At 33.5% G+C, this 21,997-nt stretch overlaps 1 protein-coding gene across 1 annotated transcript; it reads right to left on the bottom strand.

Moving 5' to 3' along the window:
• Positions 1 to 1,386: 1,386 nt before the first annotated feature.
• LOC106720637 (mitogen-activated protein kinase 1) lies at positions 1,387 to 21,647 on the bottom strand. Its single transcript, XM_045686739.1, has 8 exons — positions 21,258 to 21,647; positions 7,544 to 7,670; positions 6,884 to 6,994; positions 6,136 to 6,270; positions 5,114 to 5,230; positions 4,727 to 4,894; positions 2,957 to 3,145; positions 1,387 to 1,822 (listed from the first exon to the last, which is right to left on the bottom strand). Exons 1-8 carry the CDS (start codon positions 21,383 to 21,385, stop codon positions 1,703 to 1,705), a joined length of 1,095 nt encoding a protein of 364 aa, XP_045542695.1. The 5' UTR covers positions 21,386 to 21,647; the 3' UTR covers positions 1,387 to 1,702.
• Between the last annotated feature and the right edge of the window lie 350 nt (positions 21,648 to 21,997).

The raw sequence follows: 21,997 nt of genomic DNA on the forward strand, positions 1-21,997 counted from the left end.
TACCGACATCCTTCCGTACGCACAAATGTCATACGAAAATTCAACGAACTATATCTGATATGAAGGTTCTATTCTAACTGTATTGTGCGCAAACATGCTGATATAAGGAAGACGAGAAATTACTGTTATCAAAAACCTTTATTATCCTATATGATGGGAATCTTAAAAGTGAGTATTTTCAACCAAAAAAAAAAAAGGATCCCAGTCAATAACAATACCATTTCCATACCAACAAGTTTTTTAACGAATCAACCGTCCCCCATCTTCTTAAACATTTTACAATAGCATGAAAAATGCAACTCGAAACATCAATGGAATTAATAATCTGGTAGTGCTTCAAATAAGTATTCTGTGACGTTTCAAAAATACATTAAAATGTAAAAAAATATTTACATCCAGCATTACACAGAGCAGCTTGAACCCGTTCAAATCCTTTAATATCAACCCATTTGATCCATTAATTGCATCTAATACCAGACACGAATATAAACTTCGTATTCCTGTAATACTGTAAAATACATACTTAAAGAACAGTGTCTCTACTTTGTTATAATTTCTTCGAAACAAAATTAAATATTTAACATTTGAATGGTATTAAATAAATATCACTTTATTGTTATTATTGTCAAAAATTATTTAAAAAAAAATCATTTTAAAATAAAAGTATGAAAAAAACTAAATTATTTTATACACGAAATAACGTGAATATTGTATTAATGGAAATTATTTTATGTTTTAATTTTATTATATTTAATATTAATTTATTTCATTTAAAAACAATATGATTAAATAGATAAACGTATTTATGCGTAGTTTTTGTTAAAGTTCGGTAGAGACACTGCTCATAATATAAACATTTTAAACCTTATAAAATTCAATTCAGAAACCGCACGACTAGTTAGTAATATAACGTTGATAAATTTCAGAAAAAACTATCTATCTAAGTTATCTATCTCTCAATAATAACAATTCAATACACAATCCAATGTGTATTTGAACTGTTCGAAATTTATTTAATTCATTATTCATTAAAAAAACAATATAAGAAAAAAAATACAGTTAAAATGGTGGTAATCTCTAAGTAACTGTAAATTTTGGTATTTTGTTACTAAAAACAATTTAAATCGGATTTTTTTTATTAATTTAGAAGAATTATTGTGTCATAATTTTATTAAATTTCGTAATTATTTATTAAATGTTATATACTTCGATCATTAAAAATGGAAAACGAATTTTCAATTAAGTATTTTATCTCATATTTTATTTATTATCCTTAAATTTATTTGAAAAAACATGAAACTTCGTTATAATCTAGTAATCACATATGACAGATAAGATATCGTAACATTTGATAAAATTCCTAGTCACAGATAATGTAAAATACAAAACTCAATTTAAAAAAACAAACAGTTTGCAAATGTAGATTAAAAAAATCATTCAAATAATGTACACGGAAACTATAGACTAAAGACTGAAAAAAAAAGGTTAGATGAAACATGTGTCCGTGACATCACAATGTCTATGGACAGGTCTTAAATCCCATTTCCACTTAGCTGTTAGTCGCGCGACTTTAACCGGTAGCTATTTGTATGAAGTCACGCGCCATATTTCCACTGGCGTAGTTGTAACTACATTGCCAAATTAACGGTTGCAATCGCGTAACTATTTACTAAGTGGAAATAGACTTTTAATTATGTTTGGTTTATGCGCCCTCGTTCTGTAACTTGAACAGTAAAGTTTCCTCGAAGATGTATTTCTTGAGAGTCTCCTTCGGTAAATTGTCTAATTCCATCGCGAACCGGAAAGGTTCCTCAGACACAGGCTGCAAGAAAGAAATAACATTGACATCTTGCTTTTATATTTCACGGGTAAAAGACCCGCGACTTCGTCCGCACGGAATACAAAAAAATGCACACAAGATAAAAAAGTTCCTTTGTCTTCTAGTTCTAAGCTACCTCCTTATCAATTTTCAGCTAAATCAGTTCGACCGATCTTGAGTTATAAATAGTGTAACTAACACGACTTTCTTATATATATAGAAGATTACAAGGCATTTTTTAAATGAGTAAAAATTTAATGCCAATTTTGTATTTAATAACTATGACTTTAAATAAACTATGACTTTGTTCTGTCAAATCGAGTCTTTTTTATCTCCTCTCGATTAAAATTTTCGATATTAAATCCGTCAACATAACTTTCAAGGTAAATAAAATTAATACTATACCCATGGATATATCCGTATTTGTAGTAAATAGGATAAATTAATAAAACAGCCTATATCAACAAGGTAATAACGATTAACGACAAACTCCGTTGTATTTACGAGAACGCTTATTGCATCGTAAAAGCGTTCGTGACGTCACCGCACGGTCACGTCTCTAAACATCCTTAACCAGATTAGGACAGGATCATAAGTTAAAGCTAATAATACGTTATATACGATACTCACGTAAAATATTAGTTTGGGGAAAAAGCAATCCAATAAATTAGGTAGGTGGCTGTGGTAATCGATGTCTCGTATATAATATTCAATTTTAGATTTATGCTCGTTATAAAGGTGATGGTTCACACTAAGTAAAACCTTTAGTTGTTCATTATTTTTATAATTTAGTTGTGAGTTATACAATGCTTTAAAAATGGATGTCATTAAAGAAATTTCGCTTCATTTTATGTATTTTTTTAAGTCAAAATACAAGCCGGCTGTGATTGTCGTTGGTATTTTTGGTTACGATACTGTTTTTGTCCATGCTGCTCACAAATTTTCTATTTTGTTGAAAATTGGCTTATATTTAAGCTTTACTAAAATTATATTTATTTCATTGTATTTATTTATCACTTAAATATGTCGAAATAAACACAAATATAATGAACATTAAAAACAAACAAATAAAAAATCACAAGGTATATAAATCGCGTTTGACTTTCGATGGGGGGTTTAGTGCATGGGGGTACTAACCTCGTCATTGGGGTCATAGTACTGCTCGAGGTAGGGGTGTGCGAGCGCTTCTTCGACGGTGATGCGCTTGTGCGGGTTGAAGGTGAGCATGCGGTGCAGCAAGTCCAGCGCACGAGGATCTGCTCCGGGGAAGAGTTCTGCCCACGGCACGCGCGGCTTGTACGGCAGAGACTCCATATATCCACGCGCCTGGACATATATAAGTCAAGAAAATTGTTTAACAAGTCCACTTCGCTTACACACACCACTAAATCTAGATCTTAAAAGGCCTTATAGCGTTCGAAAATGCTGATCAAATCGAAATATCAATTGAAATCAGTTGAGAACAGAAGTCTGTCCCAATTTATTCCCCTTGTATTTGGGCAATTAAGACATTATTAAAAACACAAAACAATAAAAACATCCCTTTACAAACTAGAATATATAGGTATGTCTATTTAGACTAGTCATCTTTTTATATCAAAGTATACAAAAACAGCTCACCGTCGGTTTCGGAGACCAAAATCTCTGTATAAAACATCATATCGTCGTCAATATATTTTAAATGGAGATTTTGGTCTAAAAAACGGACAGTCAGTCTGATAAATAATTAAGTAAATGAACTGTCAATAAATCTATTTATTTATTCCACTGCAAAAAGCAACGTTTAATTCACTTAATCAGAACGATAAATTAATTTACAAGTGTACTTTAAAGTGCAAAGCATACCTACACAATGACTTAATGATACTTTAGAATGATATGCGGTTAATAGTGAGAGCTAGAAATTATATACATATATGTCAATGAAAAAGTTAAATGTTACAGGTAATAATTTAACAATTTTTACAGACGCCAAAACAACCTCAAATGAGACCGACAAACAAAATAGTAACGAACCAACTTAAAAAAAATAATTAAGTGAATCAGTTCACACTAACTTATGTATTCCAATTGGAATATGATTCAACAAGTAGGTTTAGGTTATCAATAGAAAGAGTTACAATGGTGTTCCCGCTGCTCGTTTGCCCCTTCTCTTATATAAAAAAAAATGAATAAGAAAAAAATGTCGATGGCCTAATATAAAAATTAACAAAAGCAGCAATCGAGAGTTGAGTGACGAAAGGCGAACAAACTTTTCCTATCCTAGTTATTTTTAGCAGAATCCGAAAGTAACATAACCGAAACAAAAATAAAACAATAAACTAACTTTTATACGGAACACAGCGATTTGTTACTGTGTTACGCAATAATGTCTTTATTTCTAAACTTGTGACGGTATTCTACAAATTTCGACTGCGGATATTTTTTAATCGATATAAAGTAGGAATGAATACCTTTCACATTGTACTCATTATAAATATATGGTATACAATAGAATTAAAAATTATCAACACAGTAATTTTTTATGAAATCTCAACAAAAACATGATCACAGTTCTGACCTCGAAAGCTAAAGTTTTCATAACGACTGGTCTTATTTCTCTTAATTTTGGCCGTTTGTAGCTTCACTAGCTATCGCCCGCGACCTTGTCCGCGCGGAATTAAAAAACTTAACTAGTAGCCAATGTGTTCTTCCACGCTATGTTCTACATTTATGCTAAATTTCAGCGAGATCCATGCACCTTGTAATAAACATCCATCCATCCAAACTTTCGTATTTATAATATTAATAAAATGTAGGCTACATAATTGACAGACTTTGAGGTAAAAGGTGTTAATAGTCCTTAATCTCAGTCTAAAGATAGTTGGGCTTCTTGATGTTTTTTTTAGTTTACAATACAAAGTATACCTTCTCATTGATGATGCAGTCGAGGTCCTCCTGGCTGGGTGAGCCGAGCACACCGAGGATGTGGTTGAGCTGGTCGAGGTAATGCTTGCCAGGGAAGATGGGCCGGTTGGACAGCATCTCCGCCAGGATGCACCCCACTGACCAGATGTCGATTGATTTCGTATAACCCTGTCGCAATTGTCACATTTGAAATTTCAATCCAATCTACATAAAAGCTTGTACTTAATTTGGGCAAAAATTTAACACTTTCCGTGCTACTGAATAAACGCCTGGGGATTTCTCATACGAAAAATTGTAGTAGAAAAATGAACGATAAAGTGACGTAACACGACCTTCGATGCAACTATACGTAATAACCACAAGTATTTAAAAGGTTAAATAACTTACCTTAGAGTTGAGCATAATCTCTGGCGCCCGGTACCAGCGCGTGGCGACATACTCTGTCAGGAAGCCGGTGTGGTCGTGGTCAGGATCCGCAACGCGCGCCAGACCGAAGTCACATATCTATAAAATAAGCCAAAAATACAACATCTTTTCTCCCTCTCTTTCTCGCCCTAGCTGTGTCTTTTAGGGTGCGGTCTTCTTTCCTTTTAAGTCTCGTAACCAATACTCGTAACTCACTACACAGATTTAAAAAAAGTGTATTAAGTAAATACGTTTTCATTGTTCAAGTAATAAAATTTAAATGTGTGTGAGTTTGTCCATTAATATTTAATCTAAACGTCGGAGTTCTGTCGCAAAACAAGCTCATTTGTCACGGTTTAATATTAAACAGTTTGCCGACGTTGGAATGAAAACTGCTACTCGACAACCGCGAGACCATTCATTATTTGTTGTTGACACGTCGCTGCCAGAATAGCTCTTGCTAGAACAACTCTATAATTTTTTTATAGCCTAACCGAATCAGTTCTTGGAAACAGAATAATGTTTCTCCAATAGTTTGAAAAACCAGATTGTTTGTCAATGTTTCTCAAATTAGGAGTCGATCAACAAAATGTAAGTACAAATAACCTAACCTTACCTAAACCGTCACTTTATAGATTGCTAGATTTAAAATATTGAAAGTGTTAAGAGAGAAATCAATCAAAGAGAGAAACAGCTCTTCAATTAGGTATTTCGAGAGTTCGAAAGTAGACAAAACCACCCGGATATTGAGGCCTCTAAACAAAACTCTATATAGGCTCTAAACACTCCATATTGTCGACTTATATGCAACATCATTGACTTAGCGAATAACGTTCAGGGAATTTTTAATCCAAAAAGTCTCAAAATTTTTTCATTTGAACAAAAATCTATGAGCACACAAAAACCATATTTCAAGAGGTAAATGTATTGATAGCTTAGGCATGACCATTAATTTCAATAATATGTAAGTGCAAAGCGATGTTAGTAACATATATAAAAGTAACCTTCAAATCACAGGTGGTGTTGAGTAATAGATTGGAGGGCTTGAGGTCCCTGTGGAGCACATTCGCCGAGTGGATGTATTTCAGACCTCGCAGGATTTGGTACAGGAAGTAACAGATGTGATCGTTGCTCAATTTCTGAAAGAAAACACTCGTTTTAGTATATTATTTTTGTTTAAGTAGTATCCCTTACTTTATTGCACAAATTACATAATTGATGTTTCTGAAGAAAAAAATGGTTATTGTGAATGGTTATTGTCGCAACAAATTTTGAAGCTATATTCAAAATTTACTAGTCTTCTAGTTATTAAAAAAAAAAAAATGGGACCCATCTGCAAGCACTTCCTTTCGATTAAAATATTTTTCATCAAAATCGGACCACCAGGGGCGGAGTTTCGCGGTAACACGCATAAAAAAAAAATAGAGTCGAATTGATAACCTCCTTCTTTTTGAAGTCGGCTAAAAAGTAGTTAGTATTCGCAAAACAGATGAGAAATATGTGCCAAAAATATTTAAAAAATATGTAATATATTTTTCTAAAATTGGGTTATTATGTGTAATATTGACATTAATCCTGCAGCAGGTACATGGTTACTAACCAAACCAAGCTACTTTCGTGGAACATGATCGCAACAAAAATTTCGATCGTGAATCGAACTTACATACTTTCACAGTTCAGTGTTTGATATTTCGAAAACCATAGACACCAGAAATAAACAAAATAATATTTTAAAAATACCGGTTATGTTACCTGCGTTTTTAACAGTTTGTATAGATCGGTTTCCATTAAACATTGAACGATATAGACATCCTTCATTTGGTCGATAGTCTCTGCTCTTAAAATGTCCCGAATGTCGATGATCTGGAACAAAACAAAATGGAATCGATACGCTCGAGATAACAACGGCGTCCTGTTTGGTCACAACATTACAAAAAACAACCCCCACTTTTATCGGCAACATGTGGGAAACAATATGGGATGGTACAATGTGCGCGCGCGATGTTAAGATTTTACGTGTGAACTTGCCCGCGTAATATAAAGTTGAGTAAATTGTAAACATATTAATAGTCAGCTTTAGTTGTAGAAATAATTGTGTTCTGTTGATAGACATTCTTACGAATATTCATTAAATTTTAATTCGAAATACGAAAGCAAAACAAAAGCTTTGAAACCCCAGCAGATAATCTAGGAGTTAATACTAAGCCAAGATATACAAATACAAATGAGACAATTAGTATGTCGAGCAAATCTGACCTACAACAGCTGTATTGTTCATGTAAATCCAAACATAATGTTTCATGTGGTAATTGGAGCAGGCATATTTAATAGTAACGTGGCATTTCATCTGGATTAAAGGGTAACAATCTCACTTTAGTTCATCTTGTTATATGCAATAAAAGAAGGACTTACGTTCTCATGCTTAAATCGGGTCAGGATTTTTATCTCCCTGAGCGTCCTTTGGCAATATGTCTGGTGTTCGAACGGTGATATTTTCTTGATGGCCACTTTTGTTACTTTGACGTTATCGAAGGCGGATCTGTTGACAAGATAAAACTGCTATAGATCTCTGATTTTCAATTTTCAACATAAACACTAAAGGAGTCTACCTTCGTTATGAAAGATAAGGTAGACATCTACTGCTTCAAGGTTAAAAATTAATACCTAACATAATCTTATTTCCATGTTTCTTTATTGTTCGTGACATTATGTTACGCAATTGTTATTGTATCAAGTTTGAGAGTTGTGTGTGTGTGTGTTTTTTTTAATTTATATTCTTTGTGTGGCAATAAATGTTTTTCTTTCTTTCAATTTATTACTTATGAACATGTGACATACATGTTCATAAGTAATAAATTGAAACAAATTGTGCTTGTTTAGGTGTTTACGGATTATTCTTACTTACTAATCAATAACCTAGATTCACAATAAAAAAGTAACATGTTACATAACTAAATACAGACTAGGCAGTACCGAGGTATTAAATGCGATCGTCATCATCTCGCAAGATTAGTTCTTACGCAAGTAAACTCTCATTGATTTGATAGTCTTTTATATTTATTTATTTTATCTGTATATATACCTTAACACTTGTATATAATAGTACTGCGTCACCATATTATCAAGAGAATGTGTGATATGACAATATGTTTTGTTACAAGTGTTTCGATAGTGAAAACCAACAGTAAACATCATCACAGTTGACACACAATAAACAATTTATTATCAAACACCTATTTATAATCATCATAACTTTAAAACGGTATTCAAAACAGCTTTATGTAAACAAATACAGAACAGATATGAATAAAACAATAATTATTAATTCAATTTGTCATAACCCCAGTGACTGACCGTGGGTTTCTGAGGCTAAAAACTCTGTACATATCATCATTTCTCTCATTACCTTTGACAAAACGGAGGATATTTTAAACGACGATTTTGATCTTGGAAACCTACGATTATTTAGGTTAGATGAAAGTGGACTCTACATTTTTCTCTCGCAGCTTATTTAGTCGAAATTACACTGAATACCGGAATCGTACATCAAATCTCCACCTTCAGTGTTTCATAAACAAATAAATAAATTAAATCAACGGATAATAATTTTAAAACTGGTAACTATTTTAAGACAATGATGAAAGTATTCAAGAACATTATCAAAATGTTCTTTGTTTTGAAAATCAATTGTCCTGATAGATAGCTGTGATATAAAATTATATCAATATTTCATAGTAGTTTAGAAAACAAATCTCTTGTTAGAGTAACAAGGGCGCTGAAAGCTAAAGTGCGAAATCGGGTCCTCTCCCGATGGACTTCACTCCACTTTCATGTAAACACACAACGGATATAAAATGAACATGTTTTGTTAAAATTTTAAAAAATAAGATCATATAATATTATTTTAAAAAATAAGGTTATATGTTTATTTTTAACAAATGAGTCACGTTTAGAGCAAAGCCGCCCTAGAGAAAATAATTAAAGCAAGTCTTTTCAATTCCCAAGTGATCAATTTTAATATTTTTTATATTAATCTTAATCTTTAAAAGGACTAAGAACTGCTGGTCGTTCGGTGGGAATTCAATTATTTATCAAGATCTTACGACGGTTAGACAATCACAGTATATTCAACAAAAACCATTGTGATATCAGTATTTTTTAATAGAAAAAGAACAATTTGGACGCGTTTTCCTCGAGCGAGAGGCCGCGATAACGAAGCAAGATGATAAACCGACTTCTTTGTAGCCGGGAAACCGTTATTCTCCTATTTTCATGTAACACGATCGTTACCCTGACAAATGTCCCTTCCACGACATCTACTGACATTAACTGAGTTTTTCTTCGTATATTTTTTTTTAAAACATAACTGATACATATAATAAAGTTCTTTAAAAGTATTTTGAGAAAGGGCGGCTACCCAATAGGAATGATGTACATTAATTTTCATTTAATTCAAAAGGAGCACAAATAAAAGATTTAAATAGGTTTTTTCCATTCGATAATTGTTTGTCAATAACTGCACGAGAACGCAATTTCTCTTTTACTGCGCAGATTTTTGTTGAGACGTTTGCAGGTAATGCTAAATCAGTTAACTTCCTAAACCTCACGAAAGAACCGGGAGTAAAATTTGACAAAAAAAGTTTGGAAATCTGTTTTAAAAAAATAACCAAAACGTTACAGAGCTAGAACACATGCTACATTAGATAGAACATTTCCCGCAGGTTCCATTTTATAAATTTTCTATTTCATTCAATTGTTAAGTTTCCGTTTTATATCCTCGGAGGATGAACGTAGTCTATAGAAAGGTGGATTAAAAAGTTTTCTACACCGTCATAAAATAGTGAAGCGTTTCATTACATTTTTTCCTACAAAAGTTGTAGTATAATTAAAAATAAATTTAATATCTTTCCGTTGTATAAAGTATATATTGAAGACGGTAAAGGTCTTAAAATAAAAATAACAATTATATTTCGCCATATATTTGTAAAGGGTTAGTGGATAAACATATCTCCCATTCCGCAAACATACGCTTTATATACTAAATTGATAAAGTTTGGCTCCGCATTATGTCATGCCCTTGTCAACTTCCTACAAACACACCCGAGAAACCCTTTGCAAAGTAAAATTTGCTCAACCACAATATTTTTTATCGCAAAATAATGAAAGTATATTCTAAAAGGACTAAGAATAACTTTATAACAAACCATACAATTGCCGGCGACTTCGTCCGCGCGTAATTAAAAAAAAACAAGTAATATAGCCAACGACCGATGTTCTTACGATGAAGGAAAACATAGTGCACATATCTGAGAAGAAATTCAAAGATATGTGTGAAGTCCACCAACCCGCACTGAGCCAGCTTGGTTGACTATGACCTAATCACCCCTAACTTGGGGTAGGTTCCGAACCCCTCAGTGGGGACGTATAGTGAGCTGATGATGATGATATATAGCCAACATCACCCGGGGATAGTGAAGCTTCCCAACAGTGAAATATTTTTCAAACCGGTTTAATAGTTTCGGATCTTATTCAATGCAAACAATCAGATCTTTTCTGTTAAAAATATGAAATATCGAGCTTGAATATTTGTAAATTAATAAACAATTATAAAAATTCTACAGTATTCTATAACTGATTGAAAATTTTTAATTTCTATTTTATAAAGGCTTTGGAGGTAAATTCAAAACAAATTAAGCTTATGTGTAAAGGCTTAAGCGAAAGGGTTTTGGAAAGTTCTTTCATTAATATCATATTAAATCTTTTTAAGCAGACAACAGAAAAATATTTAGTAAATATAAAATATTTATACGAAATTTAACGTAATGAACTTAAGGATATTATTTATATTTGTTTCAATTGTATTTTATGTGTCAAAATGTAACCATTAAATATATATTATAACTTGTTATTTCCTATTATAACGTGTTCGTATATTAACATAATAATGGCCATACGTTATTACATTATTTTTACTATAAACAATGTTTCAACCAGAATATTTGATATTTGCCCATCTTATCTCAAACGCCAATTCTATATTATATATGTAAATTTCTAGTACATAGTTTATAGTAAATAATGCTGACTAAGTCCAGACATGACCATAAACAAATATTCTAAATAAAAACAATTGAAAACAAAAGTAAATGAAAATCATCTTGTCTATTGTTCTATAACAATGCAGTCGCATAGTGTTCTATCGTTCGAGGCACGTACCGTTGTTACATCCGCAGATTTGAAGCAGGAAAAATTGAGGTATAACGCACGGAGGTGCGAGACCACGGTGACTGAGTCGGTATTTATGAATCATCGCAACGACACGCTTGATTCAGCGTCTACATGTCGCTTTGAACGCTAATCATTCTAAATATAATAATATACAATAAGCTTACAAACATACTTGTATTGGCAGACTGATTAAAAACGAAACGATGAGTTACACTGTCGGTTATTAAGCTTTAATTGCAAGACATTTTGGAAATACTGAGTAAAATCGATTTTGTAAAAGATTTTTATACTCAGATATTAAAATGTGTCACACCTATAGTCTCTGACTCATTATTTTTAACATTCTAATTTATTCTATGACTAAAAAAACAAATAATATTAATAAGAGCTAAAATTGGTTATAAACATTTTAGTATTTCATATGACACATTCAAATGCCAGTCTTATAGCTCTAGCAACGCGATGTTGAACATTAGTCTGTACAAAAGGAATTCATTACTGGAGGCGATGAAAGCTTTCACGGATTTAATAAATGCCGCGTCAGCTAAGCTTTGGGAACTTTGACGTCATCATGGAGGGTGAACGCGCCGAAAATGTGTCACTATTAGCTCAATTTTGGCTAATTGAAACTAACGCTATGTACACACTGGCTTAATGAAGGTCGGTCGTTATTAATTACATATACGATCTGCGTTTAAAAGGGTAACCATGACAAATATTTAAAAAAAATATTTTAGAACATATTAGAACTAATCTTAATCAATTGCTAGAAAATGGTTCAATGGAGACATTTAAAAACATTAAAAAAGGGCATCCGAAGAATTAAACATTAGTGTATTTTAAATGTAACTCAGGAGCACGACCACAACAATGGTTACATGCAGAATAGATTGGTTGTTAATAGGATTTTCATCCAAGTCATTTATTATCGGCTCAACTTTATACTAAGTACTAAGCACTAGGCCGCCTTTTTAATTTGCTTTATTAACTTGACCTATTTTACGGACATCAAGATGGCATTCATGGCATTACATTTTTCATAATTGTATCCGTATAGCGTTACCAGGATCATAACGGTGAATAAACATAACGGTTGGCTAGTTGGCTTTTAAAAATCTCTTTATTTCTATTTAATAATTCTCCTGATTTGTACAATGTCGTCTCCGGTCGCGGTACAGTTATGAATGTTTTTATAGTGAAAAAAATGCGATTCGCGCATTAAATGTGTCGTTGCTTCAATTCCTAACTGTTCACCTTGAAATGCGATCAGCGACGGAGCTCGCATACACCGGCTCGGCACGTGGCTGAGAACGTAACACGCAATCCAATATGGCGCGGGAATTCAACATTATTTATCCCAAGTCCCAACTGTTGTAAAAAATGCTAGAAACGCTAAGTTGAAAGTAATACCACCGTTGAGTTTGAACAATAAAGACGGATAGAAACTTTAAACATTTTTTTTTTGTTATGGTGCATCCACACATGCCCGGCGGCATGGCCGGCGGCCGACCCGGCGGCCAGGCCGCCGGCCATCCCGATCTTAGCCTTAGCCATCCCATGCGGCACGCGCGGCTTTTGGTTGCCGGCGGCAGTTTGCTTGCGACTTCGATACGGAATGGTAGTGTTGTAGTATTCGCGAATAACATAATTTCATATACTTAAATAACGAAACAACAGAATTTAACTGGGATGATAGTGCAGTACTTTTACTTACTCGGGTGAGATTGTGGTCAAGCGCTAACTTTTTCAATATAAAAAAAAAGTATCAAGAAAATGAACTATTATGGAACCCAAGGCATATGCATTTCAAGAATCGCAACAATGAATTATTATTTTATGAATAATAACATACAACACTACACTTGCGATACACGCAACTATATTGTAGTCCAACATCTTCCAATCCTACGTACACGATTAACTTCGACAAAAGTCACAACACTATTGCGAAAACTGCAACCGCATCTGCAGGCCGCCGGTAAAGCCGGCGTCAAATTCAGCGGCAAGGCGGTCTGAAAGCCAGCGGCAAACCCGGCGGCATAAGCCGGCGGCATGTGTGGATACGCCATTATAAGTACATAAACATAGTAATTAAAATAGTTTTTATTACGAAATAAACATAAATTCAACGGTACATCTATATGATAGAAAAGACATCAGACGTACGTATTTGCCACCCGTGTGAAGCCGGGACTGATAGCTAGTCACTGATATGAGTACATATGAGTGATTGATTTCTTAAAATCACACAACGAACATTTTTATAACCTCAATTTCTACGAAAGCCAACGACAAAAATGTCTTTATCTATATCTGCATGCAATAGATAAGCAGTACGTACATGGTAATAAACAATTTCATATGAATATGACACAAAACGTTTAAACATTTTACTGAATGAAATTAAATAACAATCCTAGATTAGATATTCCGACCAATCTAACAGATCGAGTACTAGGATCGCATAAACAAAGAGTTGTCATCGCAGATAAGTCAAATTACGATATTTAAAAGTAATAAAATATTGACCTTACACCTATCCTACAGAGGGCTACGTAAATCTTCGTACCCCGGCGATTTTAGTCGCTAAGTGACTTATGCAATACAATATCATAGAGGTTTGTACACAGGAACACGTCGCCAATATTTTGTTTTTTATTCCACAAAACCACTCGCCCGCAACCTTTTTAACAACATCGTCGTGAGAAAATTTTCAAAATTGCGTTTCAATTTTTAAGATTGCGGAGCAAATCTATAACAATACAATTTTAACAGTGGTAGATCCCGCAACAACAATATTTTTTGGGTGCACGAAGCAACAATATTTGCAAGAGAAATATCCTCTATCTGTGCGTCCCCTTCTCCGTTGATTAAAGGACAGGCTTCAGCATTTGCGGATATCTATGGGCAACGGTCGCCTCGCCATTTCGGCGAATCCAGATGGCCGTTTGCCACCTTCCGATATCAGAACAAAATACAGTTTACAAGTAGCCGCTAAATAGACGATTCTCATCGACGTTTCAACGTTGTGTGTACGGAGCGCGCGCAACGCGATACGTTGCCTTTCGGCTAAACAGTACAAACTAATTGTAATTCGAATCCCTGACACTTAGCTGACTTAAAAAAGGTTTGTTACCTAGCTAATAAAATATCTAAGAAATATGGTTAAAGTTTATAAAATCCTGAACTCTTTATGGCCTCAGTGCCGAAGCCCTAAAGAGGATATTATAAAAAGTTCAGAATACAGATCAGATCACTTCGCAATATTTTTAGTGTTGCTTTTGCTACGGTATGAAATAAAAAGGATATATATGTAATTAGGAAACTGCAATATTTAACAGTGGTATTTATATAACAGCGCAAAAAAAGTGTAATGTAGTGAACATAAAATACTATTTACTTTATCATCATCTTGAGTGAAGTCCGAAAATACACCATCTCCAATTTTACCTTATTTATTTATTTATTTATTTATTTAAGAAGAAAACCAACAGCGTATTAGTTACAAAAATTACATCCAGTACATATAAAACAAAGCAAGGCCAATAATAGGTTTTCCAGTAAATTTTCTTAGAAATAACAAAAAGATGTCTCACGATCACATGATAGTCACACATACACAGTTTTACACATAGACAATTGGATAAACAGGAGAGAAAAAATGAAAATAATTAAGCAAAACATACATACACACACACGTACGAGAACAATCAAATAAATTTGTTAAAAATATTAAGAGTTTTATCTGTTATTGTAAAGGATAGATTTTTGGATTTGTGCTTTAAATTTATTTTTTGAGAGGTTAAAGATGTCTACGTCGTTGAAATAAGTATTATAATTGTTCGTAAGTCGCGTAATGGTGTTGTTGGCTGCATAGTTGGTGCTGTGCATAGGTACATGAAGTAAAGGTGTATGACGAGTTCGACGTTTTGGTACACAATATTTGATTTTACTTACTAGTTCCTTACAATCAACATTACCGTGTATAACATCATATAGTAGGCACATGTCAAGTAAAGTACGCCTTTCTTCGAGCGTCAATAATCCGTTGTTGTGGCATGCTTCTGTGTAAGATGTGGCACTTTTTCGTTGCCGGAAATTAATGTGATTGATAAAGATTTTTTGTATTCGTTCGATAATCTTTTTATATACAGCGGCATGAGGAGACCAAACAGGACTTGCGTATTCTAATGTACTACGAACGTAAGCATAGTACAATAATTTTAAAGAGAATATGTCTTTAAAATGTTTAGAGGCTCGTAAGACAAAACCTAAGTTTTTATATGATTTTTCCACAATGTACGTGATATGATGTGAAAGTACCAATTTTTCGTCCAACCAAATGCCCAAGTCACGAACAGTGCAAGATTTTGTTATTTTCACATTGTTAAATTCGTAGTTGTATAAGACTGGTCGAGTCTTACGGGTGTAAGTGATATGTTGGCACTTAGTTATATTAACTGTTATGTTGTTGTCGATGTAGTACCTCGTAAGACAGTTTAAGTCTTTTTGCAGGTCTAGGCAATCATTATTGTTTCTTATATTATGATATATTTTTTTATCATCGGCGTAAATAATATGCTTTGCGTGCATAAAACATTGATTAATGTCATATAAATACGCCGTATTATTACTTATATTCCTTAGTTGTGAATGCTTTTCTCTCTCATAGGAGAACCAGTTGATAAGAGAAGCATTATTGTTCATTGGTTAATTTAATTATTTATTTATAAACTTGACATTTTCTATTTTATAAACGTGTAAAGTTGACTAAATACCAATTGCCCTTCACTTATAAACATTAAACAATGTACACGAAAATCCTCTAAGGATATTGGAGTCAGTGAAGTGACAAATAATAAGTTTCATGGCTCGATTAACTCTGCGGAGGTCTCGACAATTCCCAAGGAGAGCGGCCGCGGAGAGCGTAATCTAGTGGAATAACTTGTGCTCAGCGAAATGTGGCCCGTACCGTACCCGCGCTGGCATTGGACCATACGACATTCTGTCAGCTGGCGCGCCAGGAATTCGCTCTCGAATACCACTTCTGATTGCTAAATTACAAACAAAACCTCGCTATTCAACTATATTTAGACACGAGTTATACATACCAACGATTGAACATTAAAACTTACACTAAAGTATATAATTTTGAGCATAATCTATATATATAAAAGAAAGTCGTGTTAGTTACACTATTTATAACTCAAGAACGGCTGAATCGATTTGACTGAAAATTGGTGGGCAGGTAGCTCAGAACCAGGAAAAGGACATAGGATATTTTTTATTCCGCGCGGACGGAGTCGCGGGTAAAAGCTAGTGTGGTATAAATGGACAGCAATTTACGATAATCGAGTTCATTACAACCCTTTCATCTTAAACAAGACTTCAAGTGGAATGCCGTTTCAGTCCGCATTACATTGTGAAACCTTCTAAATGAAAATTCTTTTCTCAAAAACTGCGACAGTTTCGAACATAACTACCATAATATCCACTAGTATAAAATTTTGGAATTAATAGAATTAGCCAGTAATATAACAGCGTCGAGTTTACACATTTCAACGAACAAGAGTTGTACGACAATTGCAGGCACACACAAACTCTTTGGATGTTGCTAAACAAGTGACAATCCAAGTATTTTTTGTCTTCGTTCGTTTCGATTGTCGTCTAGACTCTACACCAGGGATTCGCAAAGTGGCGATATACCCCAAGGGGTCGATATCGGTTTCCTAGGGGTCGACATAAACGAAAACTGATTTTGGGAGTCAACGAGGTCTAAAAATCGACCCCTATTAATAGCCTGCTAACTTAAAGCATTGCTAATTCTCACTCTTCTTCTATAGACCTAAGTCAGAATCAAAAATAACACTCTGTAGCAGCTGTTTTAAGTTAGCGGACCATTATGAATAAGGGGGTTGATCTTAAAAGTAGGTAATTTGCCCATAGGGGTCTGAGGTAACAGTTCATTTTGGAAAAGGGGTCACTTGTCCAAAATAGTTTGGGGCTCTACACGAATAAATAAATTTCATTGATAATATATTCCAAACCCTATAAATAACATTGTCTTTGGCTTTGAATATGATGGCGAAGCTTCTAGTACAAATATTGTCAACAAAAATGAAGGAAAATAATCATATACTTTTTCAGTTTCAATTTAACCTAAATCCTTCGAGCTTACGGTTTAAGAACTCTATTACATTGTGGTCGTTTCTTCGACCAACATCCGCTGCTAAATAATACCCGCATCCCTGTAATTCCATAGCCAATTTCCAGGTATACAATTTGTGGTCAACGAAGTACATTTTATTTCCTTTTTTACATTTTTTTAGGGACAGGAATCACGGGCGGAGGTTATTCGGATCTGATTAACTTGATCAACGGAGGGGAGCGATTTATTTCGCTGACTATTGAGTTTATATTATTGTGAAATAATATTTGATGCCCCTCAAGTTCTCCGCATATCGTTTAATGACAAATCGATGTTGCAGCTATTTATGTAGTGAAGGGGCGGCTCTGCTATAATTAAAATTTGCATCTTTAGGTCCCTTCTCCGTTTCATGTGTATCCCTTTTAACACGTATTCTCTATATTCAAATATTTTTTCTAAAAAAATCAAAATTAACAACACAATGATTTTCTTGAACATTTTCTAAATCTAACATAATGAGGATTGCTTGTTTTGATAACTTTTAAATTAAGATTCCAGTAAAGAGTCACTTTGATTTACGAAAAAGTTCTTGGTCACGTAATAGATTAGAAATGAAACCAGTCTAGCTTTAACTTGTTGGCTTAAACGATAAGCCGACCGGAAACCCGACAGCTGTTTATTTAGTACCCGAATTTAACTCAAAGAAGCTTCACTGTTCACTGCAATGCTGCTTTGAAATTGACGCTTATATTTACTCAACTCTTACAATCGATTAAAGTACATCCTCTCTATTTTGAAACCGAAATGGGTTACCGTAACAACTCTGTGGATGATTCTTCTAATGTAAAATGCCAAATTAAACAACGAAGCAAAGGACACTCTCCTCTTGCTCTGTCTATTACTTTATTGACACGTTAAACTGATGTTGTAATGAAATAGGTGCGTAAAACGAGTTTGATTGTTACCTAAAAATGAGAGTACGGTAGTAGTTCACTGATAGATTTATTCGACAAAAAGGCGGGAAATGATTCAGTGCAAAAAGTGAACAACTCGCCCGTAAGACACTGGAAAAGGTATTTGTGCAACAGGACACGAACAGACATAATAATGGTAATTTCTTACTAATATTGTTCTATCTCTTATATATTTATCTCTCTTATATATTTATATTTGAATTTTTCGTTACATTTTACAGAAGCATAAGCTTACTAAGTTTTTATTTTTCCGCGCAGTCCAAGCTGCGGGTAAAAGCTATTATAAAATAAGTTGTATAAATGAATACAGATGGTAAACAGAATATACGTATTCATATTGAATGCATTGTTTTAAACGAAACAAAACGCTCCTAATCCTTGAGTTATATGTACGATATAACAAAACATTTTCCTATTCCCGACGCCGGATAGACAATTTATATTCCAACACAGACGTATAAATAACGAAAAGTCTGTTGGATATTGAATACGGTTATGAGGACGGATGCCGGGCGCGTAACGCTGCGCTGTCGTTTAGCGCATTTTGAATTTTTATCACGCATAGCTCTCCCGCCGGCTAAGATCATCTTCGGCGTAAGCTCAAGATCGCTTGTCATAAATATTCATCCAGATAAATTATACTAGCTATTTAAACTAAGAGTCGTCAGTGTTCGTATTCCATATTGCATGAAAATAATATTTGGTAATTTAACGACGCTACTCAATACAATTACGTTTTTTAAATGCTTTTTTTATTTTTATAAATATCGACGCTGGAAAGCATAAACGCTGTAACCCTTACAGCAACCCTTACAGGGTTACAGCGTTTATGGTTTCCAGCGTCGATATTATAAAATGGCAAACGAGCAAGCGGAAACCTGAATTCGCCGAAATAGAGAACATCTGCAATTGTAGATGCATTGCCTGTATTTAATCAACGAAGGAGGTGACGTACAGAAAAAAGGATATTTCCCCTTCCTATGCATCCCATTCTTCGCCAAATCCACTTCCCATCATTTTTTTATAATAAAAGGGTGCGAAGGGAATGTGGACTAATATTGGGCCTCCGACAAGCACACTCATCAGACGAATTCCACTTCACACCAGTCTTGTGTGGTTGTGGTATTTGACCGGTCAACCCGTTGTGCACCCAACAAATATTAGTATTGCAGGTTCTACCACTGTTAACTTTCTTTGATAAATGTTTATGGAAATGTTTAACATAAAAGAATTCTTAATGAGTAACATAACTGATTTCGCGTTGACGTAACGAAAAAGTTTGGATGCAAATCGGTATTATAAACATTGCACACTCTTTTACCTAAAAATCTGGTACGTTTTCTGTAGCTTTTACTGAGCTATATTTATATATCAATGGGATCAATGCTTAGGACGATAATAGTTGATCCAGTCTAGCAAACTACAGCAAAATTAATATTTACTGTCTAAGCAGTTTATGATTAGATTTCGATTATTAATTTCACAGAATTCATTTATTTTCATAAAACTATATACTCTTTGTTAAATTTATTGTTTTCAGTCTGGTCATTTTAAGCAGTATATTAACTATTAACTACTATAAAATATTAAAATGAGGAAAATTACAGTCAAACATTAATAGGAGAAAAAGCTCTATAAGCAAGAATCATTGTCTTGCATCAACGGACAATCTCTATAAGCAAGAAACTCGGGTAAGAGATAAACTTTTATATGTGAGAGAATTATTGCTGTCGCTTACACAGATTCAATTACATCATTCATTCCATTATTTGAAACCCACAGACAAAAATTCCTTTTGAAAACACTTACATAACTGTATATATTTGGTTGAGTTTTTCTAAAACAGAAACACATAGAGAGAAAATTTAATAACTATATCTTACGAATATTACTAAAAGTATTGCATCAAAAAGGATAAAAATAACATTACTACAAGTGATAATAATTCAAAACCCTACTTATCTACTACACTTATCATTTGTAATTCAAAATATCTAACCATCAATTATCTTGTCAATAACACTTAATAATGTTTTATTGTAAAATAAGTATCATTATTATCTTAAGAAGGTAATTTAAAGTAGAAAAAACACTTATTGTCATGGATTACCCAAAGTTAGCAGGTTGTCTTCTAATTTCTTTACTGTTAAGTTATAAATAGTATACATTTATTTATTTTATAGTATAAGGTGCTAAATGAGAAAGTGGCCATGTGAAATTGCTAAAAATAGTGAAGTTACTGTAAATTAAAATTCTTACATGTTAAGAATATGGGATATATTGTTAACATTCTTCTGTAAGAATTTTGAATAAATGCATATTGTTTTTCATTACCACAAAGAAGATATTTTTTTTTTACTTGGTGATGTAGTATATACAAAGTTAAATTTTGTTGTCTCAAGGTGCTGAAATGGGCAATATGCAATATATAAATGCCATCGAACCAATCAAATTAAAGGCTATGTAAACAAAAGAAACAATTAATAGAAATTATAAGAAATCTTAAAACAACTTGGCATTTCAAATCCATAATAAAATATTATTCTTAATATTCAGCAAGGCATAAATATTTTTCATAAATTTGACTGAAAATGGAAAATATTACGTTACGTCAACTTGACAATGAAAACTTTTATGTTGAAAACACCAGTGTTTGAAATTATAGAAGTTGAATAAACTTTGTTTTTGCTAACAACTATTATTAGGAGTAGGTAGTAAAGCTTTAAACAATGACTTTTATAGTTATTTTCAACTTCAAAAAGCCTTTTGTACTTACACAACCATGCCATATGCTCCTTCTCCGATATACTGTAAGTTGGTATATCTGGGACCGACTTCAAAGACTTGGCCCCTCACAATCTCAGCGTTGGGGTTGGTGCTGGCGGCACCTGCGGCCTCAGCCATTGCGACGCGCTCGAATATGCAATAACCACTTAATTACAGATTCACAATTTGATGAAGACAGTTTTAATGCCTTCGTTAGCGAATATCAATAATTTAAACGAACATCAGTGTTAAGTCACAAGTATCCAACATGAAACCCAAACAAATTCATATATCCGACCTACATTATCCACAACCTAAGCAATTCCACCACACTTGTCACTCGCTTATCATTCTCGTTTGCCGTACACCCGACTTTCTTGGACACTCCCGCACGGACGCAATACCGTTACAAAAGTGAAGTAAGAGTGAGTAAGATATTTCTACCTATCTCTCTCTGTCAGGAACCGCATTTTACGGTACCAAAGAGTGTATAAAATTTACGGTTCTAACAGATTAAATAGAGATAGGTGACAATTCTTAATCTGAGGTGACAACCATTACACCAAATGCAAATGCCAACCATTGAATGCTCTTAGTACGCGCTATTTTTCAACGTCATTTTATTCTACTTCTATTAAATAGTTTTCAATATGTTTTAAATACAATTTTACAAGTACTAACGAAGTCTTCGTTGATTGAACTTTACCTAAAATATAAGAACCTTCTGGTCCTAAACAGTGCTGTAATTTC

This window comes from Papilio machaon, chromosome 4, assembly GCF_912999745.1.
Source record: "Papilio machaon chromosome 4, ilPapMach1.1, whole genome shotgun sequence".
NCBI lineage: Eukaryota > Metazoa > Arthropoda > Insecta > Lepidoptera > Papilionidae > Papilio > Papilio machaon.

Coding starts and splice junctions, on each gene's coding strand:
- LOC106720637 (XM_045686739.1), bottom strand. CDS start 21,385: ATGGCTGAGGCCGCAGGTGCCGCCAGCACCAACCCCAACGCTGAGATT. Junction 7,671..21,257: donor GGAGCATATGGCATGGTTGT/GTAAGTACAAAA, acceptor TCTTGTCAACAG/ATCCGCCTTCGATAACGTCA. Junction 6,271..6,883: donor ACAAACTGTTAAAAACGCAG/GTAACATAACCG, acceptor GTTTTCTTTCAG/AAATTGAGCAACGATCACAT.